Source organism: Oreochromis niloticus, linkage group LG6 (assembly GCF_001858045.2).
Source record: "Oreochromis niloticus isolate F11D_XX linkage group LG6, O_niloticus_UMD_NMBU, whole genome shotgun sequence".
In the NCBI taxonomy this organism is placed as follows: Eukaryota; Metazoa; Chordata; class Actinopteri; order Cichliformes; family Cichlidae; genus Oreochromis; species Oreochromis niloticus.
The window spans coordinates 11,051,388-11,076,833 of NC_031971.2; the positions used below are offsets into that span (position 1 = coordinate 11,051,388).

Sequence of the window (25,446 nt, forward strand, 5' to 3'; positions counted from 1 at the left end):
GAAAGTCAGAAGATATTTAGACTCAAATTTAGATAGCAAACTGTTCAAAGAGAAAAACTGCTGAGAACAAACAAAACAACGCAAGAACACCTCAAAAACAAAAAACAAGGATTTAGGGTTTGAAAGAGAAGTATAGACCCACGCTTAACCGTCTATAAGATCATCAGCAAAAACTGTAAACTCTAATCATTTAACTTCCTCACGTGTTTCTGTGGAATTTTAAAAATAAATAGTCACAAAAATTAAGAGACCAAGAGAGAAGAAACCTCAGTCAGATGCTGATAATGTCACTTAACCTTGTAAAGCCTGAATCATGAGGTAAATGCCAGGAAATTATGTATATATATATATATATATATTTTTTTTTTTAAGTGGAGTGTTTATTGAACCTTCCGTTTGGATCATCTTTGCTAATCTGACATTTCTCTACAATTTATTTAGGTTTATCAGCAGAAACAAAACTGACCTGGTGATGTTGAGGTCTTAAAGACTCACAAAAGCCATGTATTAAATATGACACATGGTGTCACAGAGTTAAAATCTTTAGGCTTAAAAAATGGAAGTGGTTAGTGCTGTGGACTTTGCATGCCCTCCCTGTGTCTGTGCTGGTTCTCTGGCTTCTTTCCACAGCCTAAAAACATGCATGGGGTTTGCTTGAATGGTGATTTTAAACTGACCGTAGGTCTGAATATGTGTTATGTGTTTCTGAATGGTTCTCTGTGTTAATCCTGCCCTTCAGGAGGGGCCTAACCTGCCTCTCTATCTATGCCAGCTGGGATAGGCTCCAGGAGTTTTTTGCCACTTACCTGTCGCAACTTGCTGAGAACAATCGTTGTGTAGTTCTGTTGCTGCACCTGGCTAACAAGGGCATCCAAGTTGTCTTTCACAATGGTGGAATTGAGGCAGCTGGTGAACTGACTTATATCATAGTTTAAGGGGAATGTTAGATTAACGATAGTCACGCGGGTTATGAAACCCAAAGTGCAGTCAGTGGCTGAAACACAGAAAGAGAAACAGTTTATGGTTAAACAGTAAATTCTCTCTAGATTCTAATACAGGGGTCAGCAACCCTGGGCACACGTACCAGCTGTGGCACGCGAAGGGTTAACTGACACGACCATAGCTGGACTGGTGTTTTTTCGTTTTTTATGGGCCGATGATTTTTTTTTTTCTTTTTTAGTAACGGTATAAACAAAGAAAGGTGGTGGATTGGCCAGATGCTGGCAGATGTGTAAAAATAACTCATGAAAATGTCTCGCTTTTATTAAATAATTATCTGCATCTTACAACCAAAGTTTTTATCTGACGTAAAATGTATAGAAATCATACATATACCAACAAGACAGTGTACATCACTGTCACAACAGCATTTGTTTTCATTCAAAGGCTTTATGACATTAATACCTGGTGGGCCGGCCTCTAATCAAAATGCCCGGGCCGATTTTTTTGTCCCAGTCCAGCCCTGGGCACAACACACAGTGAATTAATCTGAGAAGTTGCATTAAAAAATAAATGGCCGGGCCAGCGGTGCACATCGCAAATTAGTTCGCATAGACACATTAGTTGTGCCGCTTCTCAATGGCGGTATCTTAGCTAACAACCCCAACTACCAGATTCAACTTGTAATTGGCTAAAAATAACTTAGCCTACCGGTCGAGAGGGATGTTGTTAGCTTTCCACATTCCAACACTTCAAATGCTTCAGGAGCTGTCCGCTCAGCGCAGCATCAGCACCACGGAAATACATGGATTCATCCGTAGACTCGAGACAGAATTCACAATGGGTTTTTGGGACTTTCAGGTGTATGGACCAATGTTTTCTTTTATCAGAAAGCTTTAATGAGCAGCTGGATTTGTCTCGCATTAACTGGCTGAGTTAATGCGACATTGAAATGCAGCTGATTGAACTGAAAACCTCGACTCTGTGGGGGTCAAAGTTTGCAGAACTATGAATGCAACTGGTATCCACAGCTGTGCGTGTTCATGGAGCTTGCATTTTTACCTGCTGGACATCACTACCTGACAAGTTTAACTGCCTTCAGAACATTGCAGATGCCTTTGACAGTTGTGGGCTCTACATATCTGTGTGAGATATCTCACATGAGTGTCCTCAGGTAGCCGTCTGAATGCTGGACACTCGGAGACCTGTGTCTCTGAGTGGGAGACCAGAGATCACATTAACATGTGTATCTCTGTATTAACAAACATGCCATATTGGCTCAATTTATTTTTTTATCATTGTTGATGATAATAATAATAATAATAATGATAATGATGGATTGCATTTATATAGCGCTTTTCTAGGCACCCAAAGCAATTCCACTATTCATTCACTCTCACATTCACGTTCTAACTGTTAATATAGAGCGTTATTACATTTATTGCTAATGCAATTAATTATATGGCACATTGACTTCTGAGGAAATTTTAGATGGTACTCATCATCATAAAGGTTGCCTACCCCTCTTGTAATACATGGACCGAGCAGTTGACAGAAAGAAACCAACCTGTAGATCGCTTTGACTCATCCGGAATGGACATCCTTATTGCACTCTTCAGCTCCCCGATCTTCTGACTGTCCACGTTGTTTTCCTTGAGAACACCCAGGAAGTACCTCAAGTAGTTGTTCTTTGTTTTCTGCTCACAGGAACAAAGGGAAAGAAAGAAAGGCGCATAAAGAACAAGGTTAACACTTATCAGTCCAGCAAAAAAACAGGAAACAAAATCAAAAAATATAAATGTGTGCGGTCATGTATTGCTCACAGTGTTGAAGTAACCATAGAAGGTTGAAGACATATACAGAGACAGCATCCCGAGGTCTTTCAGAGTTTGCTCAGTCCACACTGAAGGAGCTCTGGTTATCACGAAAACAGGACGGTGGTTATTATTTTGAAGGACACAAAGGGCCAAAAGTAAAAATGTAAATCTGGAAACAAACAAACAGGAATGAAAATCTGCCACAGCGGTGAAGCGTTTTACGTACCCAGATCTTGTGTTGCCATTAATCATTCGAGCCTGAACAGCAGCTGCTTGAGCAGAAGTGAGGCTGGGGCAGGCTTTGAGTTTTTCCAAGATGGATGAATCTGAGTTTAGGATGTAGGATGCATCCAGGATGCAGCACATGTTTCCCAATACTGATATTGAATCTTTAGTTAAGCTTGTGTTTGTTATGCCCTTTGAAAATAAAAGAAACAGAAATTCATTTCAGCTCAAAACATTAAAGAAAACCTTAGTGTGATGACAGTTATTTCCAGTGATTTATGCTATAATTCATGCAATTATTAATAAATCTAATTTTTAGAGCTCAAGAAGTGATGTGTGGTTCAAAGACTCACCAGGCAGCTCTTTGCATTTTCAAACAGGGCAGTGCGCTTGTAGCTGAGCGCTGCAGAGAAGACAGAGAAGTTTGCATTTCCCAGCTCTGTGAAATAGGCCCTGCAGCTGCCCTGCGGCACCAGTGAGTAACTGCAAGAGGAAACAGAAGTGTGGCAAGCTGTAGCATCCACCATTCAGCTTTAATTCAGAACAAACAAACAGGATTCTTACTCATAATACAGCAGAACATCTGGAGGGTAGAGGTTGAAGCTGGCAGCATCGTCTTTAATGTAAGTGTACATGCAGGTCAGCTGTTGATAAAAAAAAAGTCAAAATAATTAGCACCTTGTATCGTCCTTGTTTATGACAGAGAACATGTGTAAGAAAGCTCCATGATTTGTTGGATGGTAATGCATTTTTGTAATTTTGCCTTCTCCACCAAAGCTGGAAGTCTGCACTTTAATCTACTGTGGTGGTGTGCAGCTGCAACGTTGCAAAAATTGCGTCTTTGTTCAAAAATGTATTAAGATAAGATAAGATAAGATAACCTTTATTAGTCCCACACGTGGGAAATTTGTTTTTGTCACAGCAGGAAGTGGAGAGTGCAAAAGCTATATAGCAAAAATTAGAATACAATAAGAATAAAATACTGTACACAACTGTACAGAATAGAATAAAATAAAATACTATATACAGTAGAATAAAATAGAATAAAATATACAATAGGATAAAAATAGAATACAAATTCTATATACAACTGAGTAAAAATACAACTTTGTCAGGAAAGAGTATTGCACTTAGTATTATTGCACATGTGTGGGTTTGTGTGTGTTTGATCAGTTGAATTACGGTGTAATATATATAACCCGATTCACAGGGTATGTATATATTGTTTTAAGTGTGTTTTAAACAATTGTTAGTTACTCATTTGATGTCTCATATGTTCACTTTTTAACAGATATGAAGGACTCTTGGGAGATTTTAAATATCCCATAAATGCCTTGAATACTGTACCTGAGACTCCACTAGATTAACCTTCCTGCTGCCTGACCTCCGACAGGCTTTGATCAGGTTCTTGACTTGCCCATTGCCAATCTTCCTCACTCCAGTGCATGTGAACCCTTGAAGCACCGAGGATGACAAACTACACACACACACACACACACACACACATGCACACTGTTAGCTCTACTCAAACCCATTTGCAGGTTGTTTTGATTGATCTCCCAGACTGATTGGAACTCACTTGTTTGGACCTCCCAGCTGTGCGGAGGCGCTCTCTGTAGCTAACGACTCAAAGAACAATTCAGCCTAACAAAACAATTAAAAAAAGAGTCTGTAATAACAGGCATGTAGCACAACACGTCAATAAAAACTAAGCTGAGGGTTTCATCTTCTACCTGCTGCCGTTTCCATTTCTTTCTGTTGAGTATGGTTATAACGTCGTTGCTACTGGAGAAGTCCACCAGCAGGGATCGAGGGATCTCAGTGGCCAGGTCATCGGGAACGTTCTGGATCACTTGCACGTTGCTGGTGTTCACTGATATGATCTGAGAGAAGATGGGAAGCATTGTGAGTTAACTCTCTGTGGAGAGCTTTCTTTCTTCACCCGAAGCAGCTGATGGAAGTGTGCAGTGCAAATCATGCTCAAGCTATAACAGAAAACCTGTCATACCTGACTGACAAAGACCTGCTGGATGATTTGAGGACCAGAAAGGAGGTTTGCCACCAGTGAAGGAGTTTGGGAGGCACTTATCAGCTGATTACCGGAGATGCTCAAGAACACTCTGGAAGGTACACCAATGATGAGAGTGCCCAGACTTATCAGCGATGATGAGTTGTTGATCTGGTGGAATGGAAAAGGATGGAAGCAGCACATGCATAAGAGAGCATGACCACAAAGATGACTTTGATTTTTCTAAAGTCAGGATTCAGTCTAAAATCTGCTACCTGTATCACGGCTGAAGACAGCAGAGACTGGATGATGGCCTTGGCCTGACCTTCGCTCCAGCCCGTCACAGTGGAGAGAGTGCTGATGGAGTTTATTAAGTCCTGGGGTTCGATTGAGTTGATCTGATTCAGCGACATGCCGGTGCTTTGGTTGCCGAGGGCAGAAATGACTGTGGAGTCAATGTTCTGACCAAAGTTACCTGCCAAAGCAGCAGTGACCTTCACACGTGAGAGAAAAACTTTGTCAGTAGAGTCAAATTTATGTCTACAGTGTAAATATTCTGGGGAACAAAACTTTATTCTGTTAATAAAAGGAGAGCTTAGTGCTCTTTTATTCATCTTTCCATTTCACCCTTCCTAAAATCACATACCCCAGAACAAAGAGCTCTACACCACTCTAAATAATAAACACCAGATTCAAAACAGGAGCCTGCAAGTGAAACTAAACCCAATTTTATGTGAGTGACAAATTTAAGGAAATAATAAACTACATTTTACCAAGATACCAGGCAACATGCTGAATCTCTAAAAGACTGAAATCTTATAACATTCATGTCTAGTTGACCTTACCTATCCTGTATTAAATGCAGGTATGTGCATTTTTAAGTTAGGTTCCCTTTCAGTCGATTCACTCGGTACTAGTGATGGGAATTCCGGCTCTTTTAGAGAACCGGCTCTTTTGGCTCGGCTCACCAAAAAGAGCCGGCTTTTTTTGGCTCTTCAGGTTCTTTTGCTGCTTTAATTTATTTATTATCAACAACAATATAAAATTATGCACAAAAGGAATTACTAATGTTACAGAAACGTGGTTTTATTTAGGGCTGTTCGATATAACGATATATATCGGATGACGATATAAAAACATCTATCGTTTCATTTTACGCTATCGTTTGTTTCGTGGTGTCGCAAAATAAACTGTTTACGGCAATATTTTTTCACCGTTTTGATGGTCACTGTAGTGGCTATATTAATTTCTTAAAGTTCTCTCTTTCTCTTATATTTAATATAACCATACTACAGACGGACAAGCGCCTGTTTTTATGCGTTGTCGTTAGCAACAACGAAAGTAAAACCATCGCATGTCCGCTTGTTTATTTTCCACATAAACCTTTCAGAATAAAGCTCAAGCTCCTGTTGAGATTTTTCAAAATAAACTGAATCATGTGAAAGAGTATGCAGTGTTTACGGATGAGAAACAAAAAAGAGCCATCAGCAATGTTCCCTCTAAGCTGCGCGTGTGCGCAACTGCGCACTGCTGGCATGGCCTCTGCACACAGAAAATCTGCGTTGTGCACAAAAAAATCTAACTTGAATTGCAATTAAAATTAAAACTTTAATAATTCTGTTTTGCAGTGTTAGTCTGTAAGTGACTGGCTGCTCTTGTATGGGATTAGAACGATGCCACCTTATCCCATAGTCCAGCCAATGATGCGATTCACATTCGTATATACACAGTTAATTGACATGGTTGACAGGCTATGACAGCGTCCTTATGTGCCGACACCAGTGTTTTAGCTGGCAAAGCGGCGTGGCTGATGTGGAGTGAAGCCATGTTAATGACAACGTGTACAACCATTGGAGATGTGAGCAGGACAGACGGAACAATTGACGGAAAAAGTGTGGACTTTATACCAGTTTTTAAATTGTGTTGATAGGCCACGTAAAACCAGAGTTGTGATAAAAATATATGCAATGTTTGGTTTTTTTCCCGAATACTATTGTTGTCTATTGTACATCATTAACAGTAAAATGGCAATTCATTAGTGATGTGCGGATCAATCCTGAAATATCGATTTCTCCGATACCAATCATTTATGTTCTAGAATCGATTCTCACATTAAAATATCGATATTTTAGTAATTTAGGGTAAATTTGTAGTTTATCATTAACAGGAACACAGTGGAAAGAAACTATAACATTCAGATTGTCTACATTCAAAGGAACTACTTCCTCTTCCGCCTTTCATAGTCATGTGCGAAATACGGCTGTATAAATGTCTCGCAGCCCCTTGGCGTGCGTGGTGTTCAAATAGCGCACAACTTCAGTTTTTTTTATTTCTATATGATGAACTCTGCATTATTAAGTGATAAGAAAAAGTAATCTGATGTCCTGTAATCATTATGACGCTATAATTTGAGATACAATAAATAAAATACGTTTTTGTACAAAGTATCGGTATCGGATCAGTATCGTCAATACCACCCTGAATTTTACTTGGTATCGGATCGGAAAGGAAATCAGTGGTATCGCACATCACTATATTTCATAAGGAAAGTGCTCGAAAGCTCTCTCGCCTGTGAGCAAAAACAAAACCCACCAAAAAAAACCCCCCCACCCTTTTCTATATGTCGAAAAATGTACCATGTGGACCAATCAAAAAATGATATGGGGACATGGCATTTAGTTGTTGGGGGGGGGTGTTAGGAGTGAAGGCGGTGTTTTGAGATGTGAGAGATTTGCGACGTTTAGCGCAAATCTTGTGTAGTGAGTGTGTAGTGTAGTCAATACTTTTTTAGTGTGTGTTAGCACAATGAGGCAACCGCTGAATGTTACAGGTGTTACAGGAGTGATACATCTCCTGTTGTCAGGCCTGCAGGTATCAGGCTGTTGATCTCCTTTATCTCATAGTGGACAAATTATTTTTTGGTGTGGCTTCAGATTTGATGCAGAACAGCAGATTGTTCTGTAAATAGTTTTAAATGTTTATTTAAAAAAACACCTTGGCTGCATTTTCATGTAAACAGCTGCAAAAAACTTTATTTTTTTGCCTAACTCAGTTACTTTTTTGAAGAATTAACTATATAATTAATTTCCCAACATTGGTGATTATATACTGTTTTTGCAGACAGAGAGTTACAGGACTCTCTCCCAGACCACAGACCCATAATACAAGTCAGTGCTTTATATAAAAAAGAAGAAAAAAAAGAAGAAAGAAAGTTGTGTTTTCAAAATTGGAGTTCAAGTTATTTTTACTTCCAGTAGTGTTAACATACTACACAGGTCATGAACAGGATTTTTTTTTTTTAATTTTCATTGTAAGTTAATTTAAAGTAGTCTAACATAAATGTAAATGCTGTAATTTGATTATTTGAATAAACCATGTAACTTGGATGGATTCAATGCTGGCGTGACCACAGTGCACACGTCTACTGTTGCTCACAGTGGTCCAAGGGATCGCTCAGGGAGTTTGTGTGTTCGCTCAAATGCATGAAAAATTAGAGGGAACATTGGCCGTCAGGTGCTAAAAAATAAACTTAGACTCAAACGTTAGAACAGGCTTTTCCCCGCAACACGCCGTGTAATAAATACTCACAAAGAAAACGGCGGCCGTTACAACTTATGTCTAAAAATGTATCGTTTCATGCATCGGTTAAAACATTCGACTCCAGGTACACGACGCCCAGCTGGAAACACTTCACGCAAGTCGAGCTGCCCGAGATTCACAGAATTTTCAGAAAATTAAAATATTTTGTGATTTATATCGTTATCGGGACGATAGATGTCTTAATACCAGGATATGAGATTTTGGTCCTATCGCACAGCCCTAATTTTATTGATATATGTTTATATATAAATATATACGGTGCCCTTAGAGACAAAGAAGAGAGAGAAAGAGAGCCAAGGACAACAACAAGAGACAACATCGTCACATTAGAAAGGTATAGTCATCATCCACAATTATTTCCAGTTGCGGATGTTTATTAATGCAGTGAATCCTATGTATGCAATTCCAAGAAGGACAACACTCTCCCCAAAAAATCATCCCAGGCCTATACGACAGAGAATGTGCATCTTCTTTTTGTTTTGCATATTTTAATTTATATTTTAATGTGTTGGGGTTTGCAGTGTTTGGTGTTGTTTCACTTTAAATTTGTTTAAAAGGAAAAAGCTGAAAATTTAAATAGTTAAAAGTTGAAGTGTAAATAGTTGTTTTTGTATTTTATAATTTATTTATTGAATTTCATGTGTAGTGGATAAATAAAAGTATATTTACGGTGGCCCCTAGAGACAAAGCGTGTACAAACTCCAAAACACGTACAAACTCCGAAGCACGTACAAACTCCAAAACACATTGCTAGCGTTAACTGAACTTCAAAAGCAGAGCTACCTAGATCACTTAAATTACACAATTGAAAGCATATGTGTAGTGTTTTGTATTTACACAAACACTCTTATATATTCAAATAATTTAAAAAAAAATTTCATTTACCTGTTACTACCACCAGAGATGGGCAGTAACGCGTCCGATTACTTTTTCAAGTAACGAGTAAAGTAAGGGATTACTATTGCAAAAAAAGGTCATTAGATTACTGTTACTTTCCCGTAAGCATGCTGCCTTACTGCGTTACTAAAACCGTGATTTTTTGCAAGTGCGACGTTAGTGGCAACAGCTCTGTGCAGATCAACAATGGATAATATATTGAGGAGAGAGTATGAGCGTGCATCGTTTATAGCGTGGAAGTCCTGACCTTACTTCGCGTTTGATTCTGTAAAAAGTGACGAAAACATTAGTGTCCGCTGTTCACTGCATGGGAAGAAAACTTCTTTTTACAGCGAAAAAACCCCTAAACTTCCGAGCAAGCACCGCGTACGCTACCACGAAATGGGAAATTCACAGAGAAACTCGCGGATTCTTTCACTGACCACTGCGGCACACCTGCACCAGGGCAAACATCCGCCTACTATACAGGTGAAAATAGAGCAACAGGACAGCTGAGTCTTTGATTTTATTTATTTTCTGCTGTGTTTCACTTATGTTGTGTTTCATTTATTTGAAAGACTGAGTGTAAACACAAAAAAATATTTTATTTTATGTGCAGAAAATAGTGTGGCGAGCTCAGACACGGAGGAGACAGAGGTTCCTTTGGGAGCATCCGTTTATTTGCAACCGGCCCAGAACACTGCCGCCACCTCCCTCCTCAGCGTGGCAACAACACATAAAACAACAAAAAAAGGCGCTTTCTCACCGGAAGACAGTCGCCGAGAGAGCGCGTCACTCATCACCATGACAACAGTAAACAGAACTATAATAACAAAAACCCCAGAACAGCCCTGACCTGCTACATAGTCCCCACCTAAGGGGTCAGTCGTCCCCGACAGCCCCGTAGTTTGGGGGACACTCCTCTCTTGCAAACCGGGCAGTACACCCAAACCTTGTCGCCAGGCACAAAAGCCTCCCCCCGGCACTTGGTGTTGTAGGCTCTTTTCTGCCGTACTCCGGCGCTGGCCTGGGCCTGGCGGGTGTAGTCGTGAACCACCTGCAGCCGCTCCCTCAGCCTCCTGTAGTAGTCCATCTCTGGCCCACCGTCAATCTCCGGCTCAGGGGGGGACCCAAACACCAGATCCACAGGCGTCCGGAGCTCCCGCCCAAACATCAAAGCGGCAGGCGTGCACTGGCTGGACTCCTGAACCGCAGTCCGATACGACCAAAGGACCAGGGGCAGATGTCGGTCCCAATCCCGCTGGTGGCCGCTGGTGAGAATGGCGAGCTGGGTAGCCAGTGTGCGGTTAAAACGCTCAACCAAGCCGTCGCTTTGCGGGTGGAGCGGTGTGGTTCTTGTCTTCTCCACCCCCAGCCGCCGGCAAATCTCCCCGAAGACCTTCGATTCGAAGTTGCGCCCCTGGTCACTGTGGAGCTCAGCCGGGACCCCAAAACGGGCGAACATCTCCTCCACCAGCCTCTCTGCCGTCGTCGTCGCACTCTAGTCCGGCACCGCGTAGGCCTCCGGCCACTTTGTGAAATAGTCCATCGCCACCAGCGCGTACCGGTTCCCTGACTCCGTAACGGGGAAAGGACCTAGGACGTCCACTCCCACTCGCTCCATCGGGGCCCCCACGAAGTACTGCTGAAGGGGGGCAGTGGAGCGTTGAGTGGGGCCCTTCTGCGCCGTGCAGGTGTCGCAGCAGTGCACGTGAAGTTCCACATCCCGTCGACAGCCAGGCCAGTAGAACCGTCCCCTGAGGCGGCGGAGAGTTTTGGCGGTCCCATAGTGGCCTGCCCCCACCGAGCCGTGGACAAGCTCAAGCACCTGCGACCGCAGCGACCGAGGCACCAACAGCTGCAGGAGATCTCTGCCCTGACCGGGGGCCCGCCATCTCCGGTACAGGAGGCCGTCGTGGGTCTCCAGGTTGTTGTGCTGGGAGTAGTAGGCCTTCACCTTGGGCTCCTGACCCGACACCCCCGTCCAGTCTGGGCGTTGCGCCGCCTCCAGCCAGGCCCCCACCTGAACCAACGTCGCGTTGGCCTCCTGCTCCCGCTTCAGCTGCTGCGTTGTCAATGGGAGCCACCCCCCTCCGCTGGCTGTGGCCTGAGCAGTAGCCACCCCCAGTGCCTCCTGGGCCCGCTCCTCCTGTCGCAGACAGTAGCGGCACTCGACGGCCATGCAGGGCCGTCTGGAGAGGGCATCAGCGTTGCCATGCTGCCGACCGGCCCGATGCTGGATCTCGAAGTCGTAGCCCTGAAGGACCTCCAGCCAGCGGGTCACCTGACCTTCTGGGTGTTTGAAGTTCAGGAGCCAGGTCAGAGATGCATGGTCGGTGCGCAGGAGGAACCGGCAGCCGTGCAGGTATGGCCGGAAGTGCCGCACCGCTAGCACTACGGCCAGCAGCTCCCGCCGGGTCACGCAGTAGTTCCTCTCGGCTCGCCCCAGAGCACGGCTGAAGTATGCCACCACTCGTTCTCCGGCCTCGCCCTGCTGGGAAAGGACCGCCCCGACTCCTGCATTGCTAGCGTCACTGTCCACAATGAAAGGTTTCCGGGCGTCGGGGTAGGCCAGAACTGGGGCTCTGGTGAGGGCCTCCTTCAGCTGTGCAAAAGCCGCAGCGCAGGCATCACCCCAGCCAAACGGCTGGCCCTTGCCAGTCAGGCGGTGGAGGGGGCTGGCCATCGTTGCGAACCCCTTGATGAACCGACGGTAGTAGGAGGCTAGGCCCAGGAAGCTCTGCAGTTCTTTGACGTTCGAGGGAGTCGGCCAGTCCCGGACCGCTGCCACCTTTGCGGAATCGGTGGCGATACCTTGAGCGCTGATCACATGGCCCAAGAACGTAGTCTCTCTCGCCAACAGCCGGCACTTCGCAGGGTTGAGCCACAGCCCAGCTCGACGGATGGCGCTGAAGACCTCGCTCAGGTGAGACAGTGCACTGTCGAAGTCGCCACCGTGCACCAACAGGTCATCTAGGTACACAACACAGCGGCTATGAGGGATGTTCACGAGCACCCTTGTCGCTGGCGCATTGTAGAGCCCAAATGGCATGACCCTGAACTGCCACAGCCCCTGTCCAATGGTGAATGCAGTCTTAGGCCTTGCTTCGGGGGCTAGCTCCACCTGCCAGTAGCCGCTGCGTAGGTCGAGGGAGCTGAACCAGCTGGAGCCGGTAACGTAATCCAGGGCCTCGTCGATCCGTGGAAGCAGGTATGAGTCCTTCTTGGTGACTGCATTGAGATGGCGAAAATCCACGCAGAACCTCGAGCTGCCATCCTTCTTCCCCACCAGGACCACGGGTGCCGCCCATGGGCTGTTGGACAGCTCGATCACCCCAGCCGCAGCCATCTCACGGATCTTTTCCTCCGCCACCTGCCGTTTGGAGAGGGGCAGCCGGTGTGGGCGCAGACGGATGGGTTGAGCAGAGCCGGTGTCGATGGTGTGCTGGACCAGCCCCGTCTGCCTGCAGTCTTTGTCACTGGCGGCAAAGATGTCCACATTCTCATCCAGGAGGCACCTCAACTGCTGGCGCTGGTCAACGTTGAGACCTACGCTGCTGCGCTGCCACAGGTCACCAACAGCCTCGGTTGTCTCGGTCGAGGGAGATTTGTCGGGCTGAGGGGCCGGGGCTGAGGTGAGTAGAGATGACCTGGAGCCACTGGCACCCGAAATCTGCTGAGCGGCAGCTGCCCGACGCCTGTCTCGTCTGGCTCTGGTCCCCTCCGCTCCCTGCTTTTGACCGCACTGGAGGGCAAGAGTCTCTGTGCCAAGAGTGATAGCCCGCTTTGCGGTGTCAACGCAGGCCCCCAGCGGGTCAGCAGATCAAGGCCGATGATGCACTGGTCTTGAATGTCAGCAAGCCAGAAGTCGTGCACCAGCTCTAGATCCTTCACTCGGATCCGCAACGGTTTCTTCCCCCGCATATCAGCCCTCTCACCCGTCACCGTCATCAGCTGGGTGTCGGTGGGCGACCAACCCTTCACCAATGGCCCGGACGTTCCAGGGAGCATGCCAGGTCGTATCAGGGAAATGGTGGACCCCGTGTCCACCAGGGCCCGGCATGGCTGGTCCTCAACACAGCAGCTCAGGTAGAGTCCCCTGAGGTGCCCAACTCGGCCCACCACCGTGCATCGTCCTTGGAGGGGGGCAGGAAGCTGGAGCGGTGGTCCCCTCGCTACACCGCTCCCTCCCCGTTTCCCTGAGGCTGCGTAGTCCTGGTCTTCGGGGCAGGTGCTGGGCAGTCACGCGCCACGTGGCCAGGCTCATCGCACCGGTAGCAGCGGTCGGTCGGTCGACGGAGACGCCTCTGGGGCACCGAGGGTTGCAGCTGGCATATCTCGGTGACCTCCCCCTCCCCGTCGCAGTCTGCGACTCTGATTTGGGGACAGTTTGGGGGGGGCACCTGCTGGTTAGGTTGCGAGGTGAACACCAGCTCGGCCCTCTCAGCCTCAAGGAGCGCCTCACGGAGAGTTTGAGGCATGGCCAGGCGGACGTGTTGACGTAGTCGCTCTGGAAAAAGTCCTCGCAGAAAAGCATGCAGGCTAAGCTCCTCACGGGCTGCTGCTGGGAACTCCGGGTAGCCACGACGAGCATGCAGCAACACGTCTGCTGCAAAGGTACCCAGGCTCTCCCCCGGCCGACGGCTCCGGTTGGTCAGCTGCTCTCTGCTCTGATCAGTGGAGTGCCGCTGCCCGAATCGTCTCTCGAGTGCTATGGTGAGGGTCTGGAGCTCATGCTGCTCTGACGGGGCTAGGTCAAGGAGTACCTGCAGTGCATCTCCTTCCAATGCTAGCGCTAAGTGTGTAGCAGCCTCTTCGTCGCTCCAGCCATTATGCCTCGCGGCTAGCCGTACTTGTGAGAGGTAGGGCTCTAGCGGGGTTAGCCCGTTGTATTTCGGTACCTTAGCTGGCGTTGCAGGCGTCACTGCTCGCTGTCGGGGGCTCGGTGTGCCGGTCGACAGAGGCAGCCCATGAAGCATTGCCCTAGCGTCTGTCGCGACGGGCCGCCGCCGCGTCACTCATGACCATGACAACAGTAAACAGAACTATAATAAGAAAAACCCCAGAACAGCCCTGACCCGCTACAATAGGTTTAAATAATCAAACAAATTTCTTCCGGTCAGAGAATGTTGCATATAATTTAATTTTTGCTTGATGTATAAAGTTAAAAGATTAAAACTAATAAAACAAGTTTAAAAAAGAGACTTTTTCCATTTGATTACATTTTGTATGATGGATTATGCAGAAAAAGTAGAATTGTGCTGAAAGATCTATTTCTTTATTACCTATTCAGGTTGTAAATCGTGTTTTTAAAAAGTAACTAAGTAATTAATTACTTTTGAAAATAAGTAATCAGTAAAGTAACTGGATTAATTTTGGGGGGAAGTAATCAGTAATTAGTTACTGATTACTTTTTTCAAGTAACTTGACCAACACTGACTACCACACACCAAATCCGGTCGTTTGTACTTCTTGGCTTGTGTAGCCACTAGGATCCTGGAGCACTTCTGTTGTGTTTTGGAGTTTGTACGTGTTTTGGAATTTGTACGTGTTTTGGAGTTTGTACATGCTTCGGAGTTTGTGTGTGTTTTAGAGGTTTCACGTGCTTTGGAATTTGTACGTGCTTCGGAGTTTTTACGTACTTCGGAGTTTGTTCGTGTTTTGGAATTTGTACGTGCTTCGGAGTTTGTACGTGTTTTGGAGTTACACGTGTTTTGGAGTTTGTGTGTGTTTTGGAGTTTGTACGTGCTTCGGAGTTTGTACGTGTTTTGTAGGTTTCACGTGCTTGAATTTGTATGTGCTTCGGAGTTTGTACATGTTTTGGCGTTTGTACATGCTTCGGAGTTTGTACGTATTTTGGCGTTTGTACATGCTTCGGAGTTTGTACGTATTTTGGAGTTTGTACGTGTTTTGTCTCTAGGGGCCACCGTAAATATACTTTTATTTATCCACTACACATAAAATTTAATAAATAAATTATAAAATACAAAAAACAACTATTGACATTTCAACTTTTAACTATTTAAATTTTCAGCTTTTTCCTTTTAAACAAATTTAAAGTGAAATAACACAAAACACTGCAAACCACAACACAATAAAATATAAATTAAAATATGTAAAACAAAAAGAAGATGCACATTCTCAGTCATATCCCATTTGGAAAAGATATATATAAATCTTATAAAGTTTGTATCTGTCTTGTGTGAAACTTGTATGAAAAGCATACAAGAGTGTAAACAGATATAAGATCCCTTGAAAAATTATATAAATGAATGAAATAAATGTATGTTTTGGATATTTCCTAAAACAATATATGAAAGTAATGAGAAAGTGGCCACTTTCATGAGTAAATCATATCAGCCTTATATGATTCACTATATCAGAGGTTCCCAAAGTGTGGGGCCCGCCCCCTAGGGGGGCGCAGAGCCATTGCAGGGGGCGGTATGAAAAGGAAAAAAAAAAAAGAGCGCTTGGACACTGTGGACAGGTTTTTGACGGGGCTCCCACATAAACTCAAAGCAGGAGATGAAGCATCGCCAAATATGTTTCCAAACCAACTTCCTTCCAAGCAAAAGACAGGAAAATATGGTGAAGCATATCTTCCCTTTGGCTTCACCTGCACAAGTGCCGAGGTAGGTCTCCCCTGCAAAATTAGTTTCCCTGCGTCGGGAGCACGCGCTGTGCTCTCCAAATCACGGACAAACAGTATCCCACATTCTTGATTTTTAGTTCACAAACACTTCTTGTAATAACTAACTACTCCTGACATTTATTACAAGAAGTGTTTGTGAACTAAAAATCAAGAGCTAACATGATGTTAGCTCTTTATGCAGTAAAGTTACAGTGGGATACAAATAATATCAGGCTGATCCTGCCGTAATTTGTTCCCCCGGTTCAAATCACGGACTAACAGTATCCCACAGCTGTTTATGTTTTTGAACCCATTTTGCACAGAGAGGCATTTTTGAAAAATGTATTGATAGCAATGTTGAATATTATTACACAGGAAAAAAAAACAACTACATGTAAAATAATTACACCATGAAGCCTCTGCCTTTCTAAACGGAGGGACAGTAACTGCGTGTGTATATGTAAGCGTGTAAAACCTGAAGATAGTCAGATTAACAGTAACAGTATTTTGTCTCTATCTGCCATTCTGCAATTCATCTCATGTAAACAATAACGTGGCGCACAGCGTGACGTGAAAAGAGGCACATACCTTTGACGTTGCGTGACGAACTCTGTATGCCTCGTCCACACATAAACGCAAAAAAGGAGTTTTAAATAATCTCCGTTTTCGGTGAATCGCAACGCCGTTTACGTGTTGACGAAAGGCCCAAACGCATAGAAACAGCTGCGTTTTCAAAAATACCCGTGTAGGTGTGGATGTAGCGTAAACGACTTAGTAGTATATTTTATTACTACCTGTAATTTATTGCCGTTTACTTGTATTTGCTTAATTGTTTACTAAATGTTTGAGGTGTGAAATAAACCGCAATGGAGTTTGTAAACAAAATATGGGTGTGTGTGTTTGGAGGATGTGTGTGCGTGGGGGGGGGCGAACATTTTCCTTGTAAAACAAAGGGGGGCCTGGCAAAAAAAAGTTTGGGAACCACTGCACTATATGAAGCAAGCCACATCTGATGCAAGTCTTTTATACGTTTTTTTCTATTTCTTTTCCATATGGGATAGGCCTGAGATGATTTTTTGGGAGACTGTTTCCTGCTTGGAATTGCATACATAGGATTCACTGCATGAATAAACTTTCTGAATCCTTTATCATCTGCAACTGAAAATAATTGTGAATGATTACTATACCTTTCTAATGTGAGGATGTTGTCTCTTGTTGTTGTCCCTGGCTCTCTTTCTCTGTTTTTCCCTCCCGCTCTGTTCCTGTGCTACTGCCAGTGTAACTATCACCCCTTCCCCCTCCGCATCTACAATTCAAAGAGCCGGCTCTAAGAGCCGTTTCGTTCGCGGCTGACAGCGGAGCACTAATTTCTAGTTTTCCTGTGCAGCGTTTTGCTTTGCGTTTTGGAATGAACTCCAAACTGAAGCAAGCAAAGCAGAAATCTTCTTTTCGCCCCTATCCTCAGGGATGCAGTTTCTCTTTGCCTGACAATGACCAGCACAATGCCTGCCCTGTCTGCCTGGGGATCGTCCACGCTAGGAGAGCGTTGACGGAGCCCGTATCCTGTGCGTTTTGTCGCCAGCTCCGGCGCTCAACCCTGGAAAGACGGGTGACGTTTGTGGAAAAAGTGCCGGGATGCTCAGCTGTTGCACGGCTTCACCCTCTCCTTTCCAAGTCTGGAGCCCTGGCGTTTTAGCGGGCTTTTTCCTCCCACAACGACCAAAACCTGCCTTCCCATGTTCCCAGACTTTGTTTGCGAGTTAACGGCATCATGGGACAAACTTCTGTCTACCTGCATCACTGTGACCTGCTATGGACAGTACATGGAGTTGGACAGCGCTGAGGAGGCTGGCTTAGCTAATCCACCCCCTATGGAGCTGTCTCTGGCTGCTTATCTGGGCCGCTCCCATAACCATGGTGTTGGTGGCCCCGCAACTCTGCCGTCTAAGCACTGCAGATTCTCTGCTTCACAGCTGGAGAGGATTAATTGGGCTCAGGCCGGCACTGCTCGCGCCATGAGCTCCGTCACCATGCTCCAGACATACCAGGCGATGTGCCTGGCGGAGCTCGGATCGCTGGTTCCTGATGACAGCCCGCTTGCACCTCTTCTTAACAAGGTAAGAGTTGCCATGGATTAAATCCTCCGTGCGTCCCGCTGTGCAGTGCTCTCCCTGGGCAGAGAGATGGCTTCGACAGTAGTGGCATAGAAGCACCTGTGGCTGACCCTCTCTGAGGTCCTGGATGGAGACAGAGCTGTATATCTGGACGCACCAGTGTCTGCGGCTGGGTTATTCGGACATTCACTTGAAGCCATTCAGGCTAGATTCGATCTGAGGAAGAAGCAGACAGAAGCTCTGCGTGGCATCATCCCCAGACGTCAGGCAAAGCCCAAGCTCGCAGCTAGCTCTCGCAGGCCCGCCGCTCCTCTGCCGAGTGGCAAGGGACCGGCGCTCACTGCTGTAGTGGGTGTGCCGCCAGCGGGAGCACAAATCGGCATGGAGCAAAGGCCCACCCTTGAGGAAGAAGCCTCAGCCCTTCTAGCTGTGGTTTCGAGTGGAGAAGGGGTCCAGCAGCAGGGAGACGCTGCTTTTACCCCTCTGTTGCCGCCCAAGAGGTGCCGCTTAAGTTCGGTTCAGGTTGTCAGACGCAGAAGGTGCGGCACTTTCCTAACACTGTCTCCCAAGCACAAACCCCCTGCACACAAAATGCTCCGCTTCGGAGACAGACAAAAGTTGGGTTCATCGCTGCCACGCTCAGTTTTTGCTGGGTTGCAGACTGCATTTCCAGATGATATCACCTTTGTTGGGCATGATGGCATCTATGATCGCCATAGTGCCACTTGGACTGTTAAAGATGAGAGCGTTTCAGTGCTGGACTCTCTCTCATCGCCTGTGTGCATTGCGTCAGCTCCTGAAGAGGCTAACGGTAACCGCGTCTTGCATGCTAGCTCTCCATCCTTGGAGGGAGCATGAGCTGCTGCATCAGGGCTCTCGGATTGGAAGGGTGTTGTTTCACAAGGTGGTGTCCACAGATGCCTCCCTAAGAGGGTGGGGGGTGCTGTGCGAGGGTGCATCAGTGAGAGGGATCTGGTCCGCATAGAGCTGTTAGCAGTGTTCTTAGCTCTCAAACATCTCCGTCCAGCCCTGGAGGGCCAGCATGTCTTAGTCAGGACAGACAATTCAACAGTGGTGTCTTACATAAACAGGCAGGGAGGAACACGCTCCCTCTCTGTGTTGAAGCTGTCTTGCTCTCTGCTGTTATGGTGCAGTGTTCATTTTCTGTCTCTAAGAGCCACCCATGTTCTGGGCCACCTGAACCTGGGGCCGGACCTTCTGGAGTGGTCCTCCAGTGAGAGAATGGAGGTTACATCCTTTAATAGTGGCTCAGATTTGGGATCTATTTGGCAAGGCACAAGTAGTTCTTTTTGCCTCCAGGGTAAATACTCACTGGCCCTTGTTCTTCTCCATAATCGACCATGATGCGCCCTTGGGCATGGATGCCGAGCGCACCAATGGCCAGACATGCTCCGGTATGCATTTCGCCCAGTGGAAATGATATTTCCAGTTCTAGAGAGAGTGCGTCGGCAGTCTCTCTCTCTGATTCTAGTGGCCCCTTGGTGGCCCACAAGGTCGTGGTATGCAGAGATAATCAGCCAGTGAGTCCTTGGCAGCTTCCTCTCCACAGGGACCTCCTCTCTCAGGCAGGAGAAGTGGTTAATCCGCGCCTGGATCTGTGGCGCCTTCATGCTTACCTGCTGAGAGGTTAAACTTGATTGCTAAGGGCTTGTGTGATAGCAACAATACAGAGCGCTAGGGTCTCATCTACTAGAGGCAAATGGTGAACCTTCAAACAGTGGTGCAAGGACTGCCACACTCTCCCATTTATTTTGACATTCCTGGAGGAGCTGCAGGATAAGGGCCTTTCATTTTCGACAATTAAGGTTTATTTAGCAGCTATATCTGCTTGTCATATTGGCTTTGACGGGATGACACCAGGTGCACATCCCCTTGCCAGATGTTTTCTGAAAGGGGTTCGCCAGCTGAGACCCGCGCTTGAGTCCAGTGTCCCTGCTTGGGACTTGTCTTTGGTGTTGGAGGCCCTTTGTAGCCCCCCCCCCCGAACCTATTGAGTCTGTGGATATGAAAATTATCTCATATAAGACAGCATTACTTCGCGCTTTGGCTTTGGCAAAACGAGTGGGTGACCTTCATGCGCTGTCTGTGCATCCCGCCTGCACACAGTTTTCTCCTGATGGCCACAAGGTCGTATTGCGCCCAAATGCTGCCTATTTTCCCAAGATCATGCCTGGATCTTATAGCTCAATGGAGTTTGAGTTGCTGAGCTTTTGTTCCCCTCCTTTTGCAGGAGCAGAGGAGGATGCATTCTCTTCATCCAGTGCGTGTGCTACACACCTACATTGAGCTCACTCAGCATGTGCGTTTATGTGACCAGCTGTTTGTCTGCTTCGCTAATCCAACTAGAGATAGAGCTCTGTCTAAACAGAGGCTGTCCCACTGGAGTATAGAAGCTATCTCACTGGCATACAGCATTTAAAGGTCTTGCTTTGCCCCAGGGGGAAAGAGCTCATTCCACCAGGGGGATAGCAACCTCATGGGCTCTTTTTAAAGGGGTGCCTGTAGCTGGTATTTGTGCAGCAGCTAATTGGGCATCACCACATACTTTTGTGCGGTCTTATCGGTTGGACGTTACAGTCCCTTCGGTGGCTCATACTGTTCTTTCTGCTGGGTCTCCCGCACACTAAGGTGGTGATGGTTCAATTCTGGTTCGGTGGCTGCTCTGTGGGGCGTGTATGTATGTCCCATACTTATGTGTTGTACTGAGTAAATCGACTGAAAGGGAACGAATAGTTATGTCTATAACTTCTGTTCCCTGAAGGAGAGGAACAAGGTACAACACAAGGTGGTCCCACTGAGCAGTTTGGCTCGGTGAAGAGTGGCTATCGAACTGCGGGATGACTGTGATGACAGTCCAGGTGGGGCTGTGCGCATGTCACCACAGGCATGAATAAAGGTTTCTTCAGCCAGGACACGCAAGGGCGTGATATCCTATACTTATGTGTTGTACCTCGTTCCTCTCCTTCAGGGAACAGAAGTTATAGACATAATGATAATAATGGATTGCATTTATATAGCGCTTTTCGAGACCCTTAAAGCGCTTTACAATTCCACTATTCATTCACACACTGGTGGAGGCAAGCTACAGTTATAGCCACAGCTGCCCTGGGGCAGACTGACAGAAACGAGGCTGCCATATGGCGCCATTGGCCCCTCTGGCCAACACCAGTAGGTAGTAGGTGAAGTGTCTTGCCCAAGGACACAACGACCGAGACTGTCCGAGCCAGGGCTTGAACCAGCAACCTTCCGATTACAAGACGAACTGCCAACTCTTGAGCCATGATCACCCTGTAACATAACTATTCGTTTTAGCAGCAGATTGCACACATAGCTGTTTTTCTTTTCTTTAAATGTTAGTGTCTTACTTGTGGGTCCAGGTTCGTACAGAGAACTGTGAGATTCTTCAGAACTATCATACTGTCGCTTGGACTCAGTTGGGTAAATGCTGGACCAGGAGCGACACACCGAAACAAGATAGGAAGGCTGCAAAGAAGGTTAAACAACACTTACAGAAAAATGCAGGATTTGTGACTGGAGAACGCAACATATTGTATAGATTTAAACTCACAGTAAGGGGTTGAAGTTGCTGTCCTGTTGATATAGAAGGGTGGTGTAGTAGTTTGTGAGGTTTGCAGGTAAGACAGAGGTGTTGAAAAGAGCGATGTTCTGAAGGTTCACTGTGAAGACCTGAATGACCTGCAGGGAGGGGTGAAATGCATGTCTGTAGGTCATGAAATTATCAAGTGTTTTTTTGCTGCATTTGAATCCAAGTAGAAAAAAAAATGAGCGTCAGTTCAAAATTTCCGCCAATGTTGATTCTTTACCGACTCAGATCCAAATGCCACAACATCATCCAGAGTGAGGAAAGAGACGAAAGACCCGATGTACTGAGCAAACCAAGCTGTGGAATTCAGTTGTGGGTTGCTGGGGAAGTAACACTTTGGGTTTGAGGCTAGAAAAAAAAAGATGTTAACAATAAATAATAATGATAAAGTTCAGAATAAATAAAAATACAATCCATTATGGCTGGGCCATATCATACCGTTCACGGTAATACCGGTATAATGTCGGGCAACGATAAGAAAATGAAATATCGCGATAGAATATGGGTAAAACGCACATGCACAGTGCCTTTCATACGCACATGGCGGAAAAAGCGTGCCACCGACAGAGAATAAGAAGGGTGAAAGCGGATCATTGAATGAAATGGATGAACCAGAATTGGTTTGTAAAAATGCTCCAACTTCAGTGGTGTGGAATTGGTTTAGCTTTTGTCCGTCAGATACACAACAAAGCACTACTTTTGGTAGTGCATGCTAGCGGGCTGTCATTATTACCGTGTTTTTTGGAAAATACGGCACACTTAAAATCAATCCTTTGATTTTTTTGAAAATCGACAGTGCCCCTTATAATCCCGTGTGCCTTATGTATGAATTCTGGTTGTGTTTACTGACCTTGAAACGATTTTATGTGGTACACGGCGCTCGAAAATCTGTCAAATGTTTTAGTACGACTTTGCTAAGCTACGAACCCGCACCGCTTGATGGATTGTCGGAGCATTACAGCTATCGTAGGCAGAAGCCTCGCGGAGTGATACGTACTGTGCTTCAACATAATATTACCGTATTGTGTGTGTATAACCTCTTTTTAAGTTTTGTGGATATTATACATGGTTATGCTGAGGATATGTTGGCCAATTTCCACTGGAAATGCCTTTTGGTTAAACTGTCAGCAAGGAATTTGCATTTGCACTGTTAAATTTTTATATAACTTTAATGCACATAAAAAACAGCTGCTTGTTTTAAGTGAAAATACGTTGATTTTTTTTTTTTTGCACGAATAAAGTTGTGGAAGTATTGTGAATACTTATGAAAGTATTTTGTCAAGTGTCAGTTATATCGTCAGTTATATCGTTATCGCAAATTTTCAAATGTGATGAATATTTTTGGTCATAATGCCCTCCTCTACAATCTATAATCATTTTAGTCCAGTGTAGCGTTTTTTTAATTGCTGTGAATTCTTGAAGTCAAATGTAGGAAGTAAGCAATAAAAAATGCTGCCCATAACAAACTGTTACTGCAGTAGCTGGCAGATTTTACTGGAATTAACATTGTTATCCAACAGTCTGCTGATTGGTCTAAATACAAGCAAATCGAAAATAAGATTTCATTACGGTTTATTTAAAATCAAAAAATATTAAAGCATGACAAAATTATAAAAGACAAAATCTTTGAACCTTATTAAGAACGATGACGGGGACAAGCATCAGTGAAAGATTGACGCTGGCTTGCTTTTAATGTATTTATATTGTATGTGTACTCCATTGCTATATCGTACTACCACTGTTCTACCTACTATACCTTTGTTCTACTGTTACACACAGTTAAGTATTAGGTATATACACATATATCCAAAGCACAGCAATCTGTGGTGCTGCAAAATGAAGGGAAACTGAAAAAAATTGCAATTCCCTGAATTTTGTATACAACTCAATTTCCCTTTTAATTTAAATTGTACTCAGGCAGTTGTGTTTTTTTGTGAAATGTGGTTGTTGTTCAGTTTCATGTAGAATATCTTTTGATCAATGTCTTTTTTTTCTACTTAAACTAGCATCCCACTTGATCCTTGACCTGGGCATGCTTGAAAGACTTACTTGAGCCGACATAAAGGTAAGTCCTGATGGCGTTGTACACGTCTCCCCTCACAAAGTCAGCAGTAGTGTAGTTGTATACCCCAAGGACTGAGACACTGAAACACAACAAATCTAAATCAGAACCCAAAACAAAGAAACATATAAAGCAGGATTTAGTGCTGTAGTAAAACACACAGTTTTTGGAAGGCCAGGCAGGAGGTGCTGTTTATGACACTGGGACTGATCAGGCTCTTTGTGAGGAAGGGCAAGTAGTTCTTGAGGCGACGGTCAAACCAAGCGTTGACCTCCGACGTTTGGGTGCTGTTGAGGGCCACGGGCCAGACGCAGGGCAGGATGGAGCGCCTCACCGCATCCGGTAGAGACTCCTGGAGGCAATGCACAGATTAATGTGTTTAATCATTACATTGTGTTTGCATTTCTGCGTGTGCATGTGCCTTGGGCTACGTACAGTTTCTAGAAACTGTGGTGTCTGGCTGTAGCTGTTTAAGAGCATGCAGAGCTGTGCGTCGTTGTCGACAACATTAGGACGTTGTAGGTAATTCCCAAGCTCTGATGGAGGGATGGAATTTATGATCTAGAAGATTAGAAGACATAAATTAAGACATTCTCCTCTTGTTTCATCATATTTACTCCTGATATCTTTCAAGTCAACACACCAGATGTATTCTGTCAGGAGGCATGAGCGACAGGAAGGCGGTGAGGTTGGGAAACTGGAAACCCATGAAAGATTGCTCCAGGAAACCATAGAAACTGGTGTTGTAGCTGTCACCGTAGCAGCGGAGAGGTGTTGGACCTAGAGGAAAAGGTGGAGACACAAACTAGGTTATAATATTGGAACTTTGCCTCATGCTTTGTTAGGCCATGTGGAATAAAATAAATAAATAAAGCTTCACTTGTTGTTGTATTCACATAAAAAATGACAAACATGCATGTTTAATGAAAAAATAACAAGAGCGAGCACAGGCGAAACCACAATGCCTGACTCCTCCCTCACTTTCACAAGGCTGGCAGCCATTATGTTAAGAAATGTGAATGGGCTAGTTGCTTACTGGAATGTTACGGCCCAATTTCATAAAGCATCCAACAAAAAAATTTAAAGCTGAGTTTACTGGTTTCCTGTGTTAGCTTTACCTCTGAGGGTCTGGAGGATTTGACCATAGATTTTCTGCTGTGTGTCTGTGCTGAGTGTTGAGATAGTCATGTTCAGGTTCAGTACACTGAAACCAAAAAATGCAAAGGTTTTCGTCAAAAATTTATTTGATTTTCAGTCAAATTGCTTAAATCCGTCCATAGTTTGTTGCTTGAAGCTTTATGCTCACCCCTGCTTCTCAATATTGCAGCTCCTTCCCGCCAGTATTCCGAAGTAAGATGCAACTTGTCCTGGTGAAAGTTGTACCAGCAGGGGTGGCAGCCAGGAGGTAAGCCACACCTGTACGTCCTCATCACTCACCAAAGGAAGGGAGAGGTTTGCACGATCAAACACAACTTGCAACATGGCTGACCTCACGACTGAAGGGAACGCGTCTTCGTGAGCCTGCAGAAAAAAACAAAAGTAATAATCA

At 45.2% G+C, this 25,446-nt stretch overlaps 1 protein-coding gene and 1 long non-coding RNA gene across 3 annotated transcripts in view; one reads left to right on the forward strand and one right to left on the reverse strand.

Moving 5' to 3' along the window:
* Positions 1 to 25,446, reverse strand: part of LOC102078550 (uncharacterized) — a 65,430-nt gene that overhangs the window by 3,170 nt on the left and 36,814 nt on the right. For both annotated transcript variants that reach the window (XM_019360573.2, XM_019360572.2), the window contains exons 40-59: positions 25,204 to 25,418; positions 25,016 to 25,101; positions 24,541 to 24,677; positions 24,333 to 24,458; positions 24,059 to 24,249; positions 23,885 to 23,979; positions 22,056 to 22,183; positions 21,800 to 21,927; positions 21,597 to 21,714; positions 5,265 to 5,483; positions 4,990 to 5,160; positions 4,715 to 4,864; positions 4,561 to 4,625; positions 4,329 to 4,458; positions 3,546 to 3,625; positions 3,335 to 3,464; positions 2,983 to 3,173; positions 2,763 to 2,853; positions 2,507 to 2,636; positions 807 to 994 (exon numbers count right to left, since the gene is read on the reverse strand). In XM_019360573.2, the coding sequence (XP_019216118.1) occupies positions 807 to 994; positions 2,507 to 2,636; positions 2,763 to 2,853; positions 2,983 to 3,173; positions 3,335 to 3,464; positions 3,546 to 3,625; positions 4,329 to 4,458; positions 4,561 to 4,625; positions 4,715 to 4,864; positions 4,990 to 5,160; positions 5,265 to 5,483; positions 21,597 to 21,714; positions 21,800 to 21,927; positions 22,056 to 22,183; positions 23,885 to 23,979; positions 24,059 to 24,249; positions 24,333 to 24,458; positions 24,541 to 24,677; positions 25,016 to 25,101; positions 25,204 to 25,418 (2,769 nt within the window). The remainder of the gene's footprint in view (positions 1 to 806; positions 995 to 2,506; positions 2,637 to 2,762; positions 2,854 to 2,982; positions 3,174 to 3,334; positions 3,465 to 3,545; positions 3,626 to 4,328; positions 4,459 to 4,560; positions 4,626 to 4,714; positions 4,865 to 4,989; positions 5,161 to 5,264; positions 5,484 to 21,596; positions 21,715 to 21,799; positions 21,928 to 22,055; positions 22,184 to 23,884; positions 23,980 to 24,058; positions 24,250 to 24,332; positions 24,459 to 24,540; positions 24,678 to 25,015; positions 25,102 to 25,203; positions 25,419 to 25,446) is intronic.
* LOC109202699 (uncharacterized) lies at positions 16,039 to 25,357 on the forward strand. Its single transcript, XR_002062644.2, has 3 exons — positions 16,039 to 16,097; positions 23,842 to 23,900; positions 25,225 to 25,357. It is a non-coding gene; the product is annotated as an uncharacterized LOC109202699 (long non-coding RNA).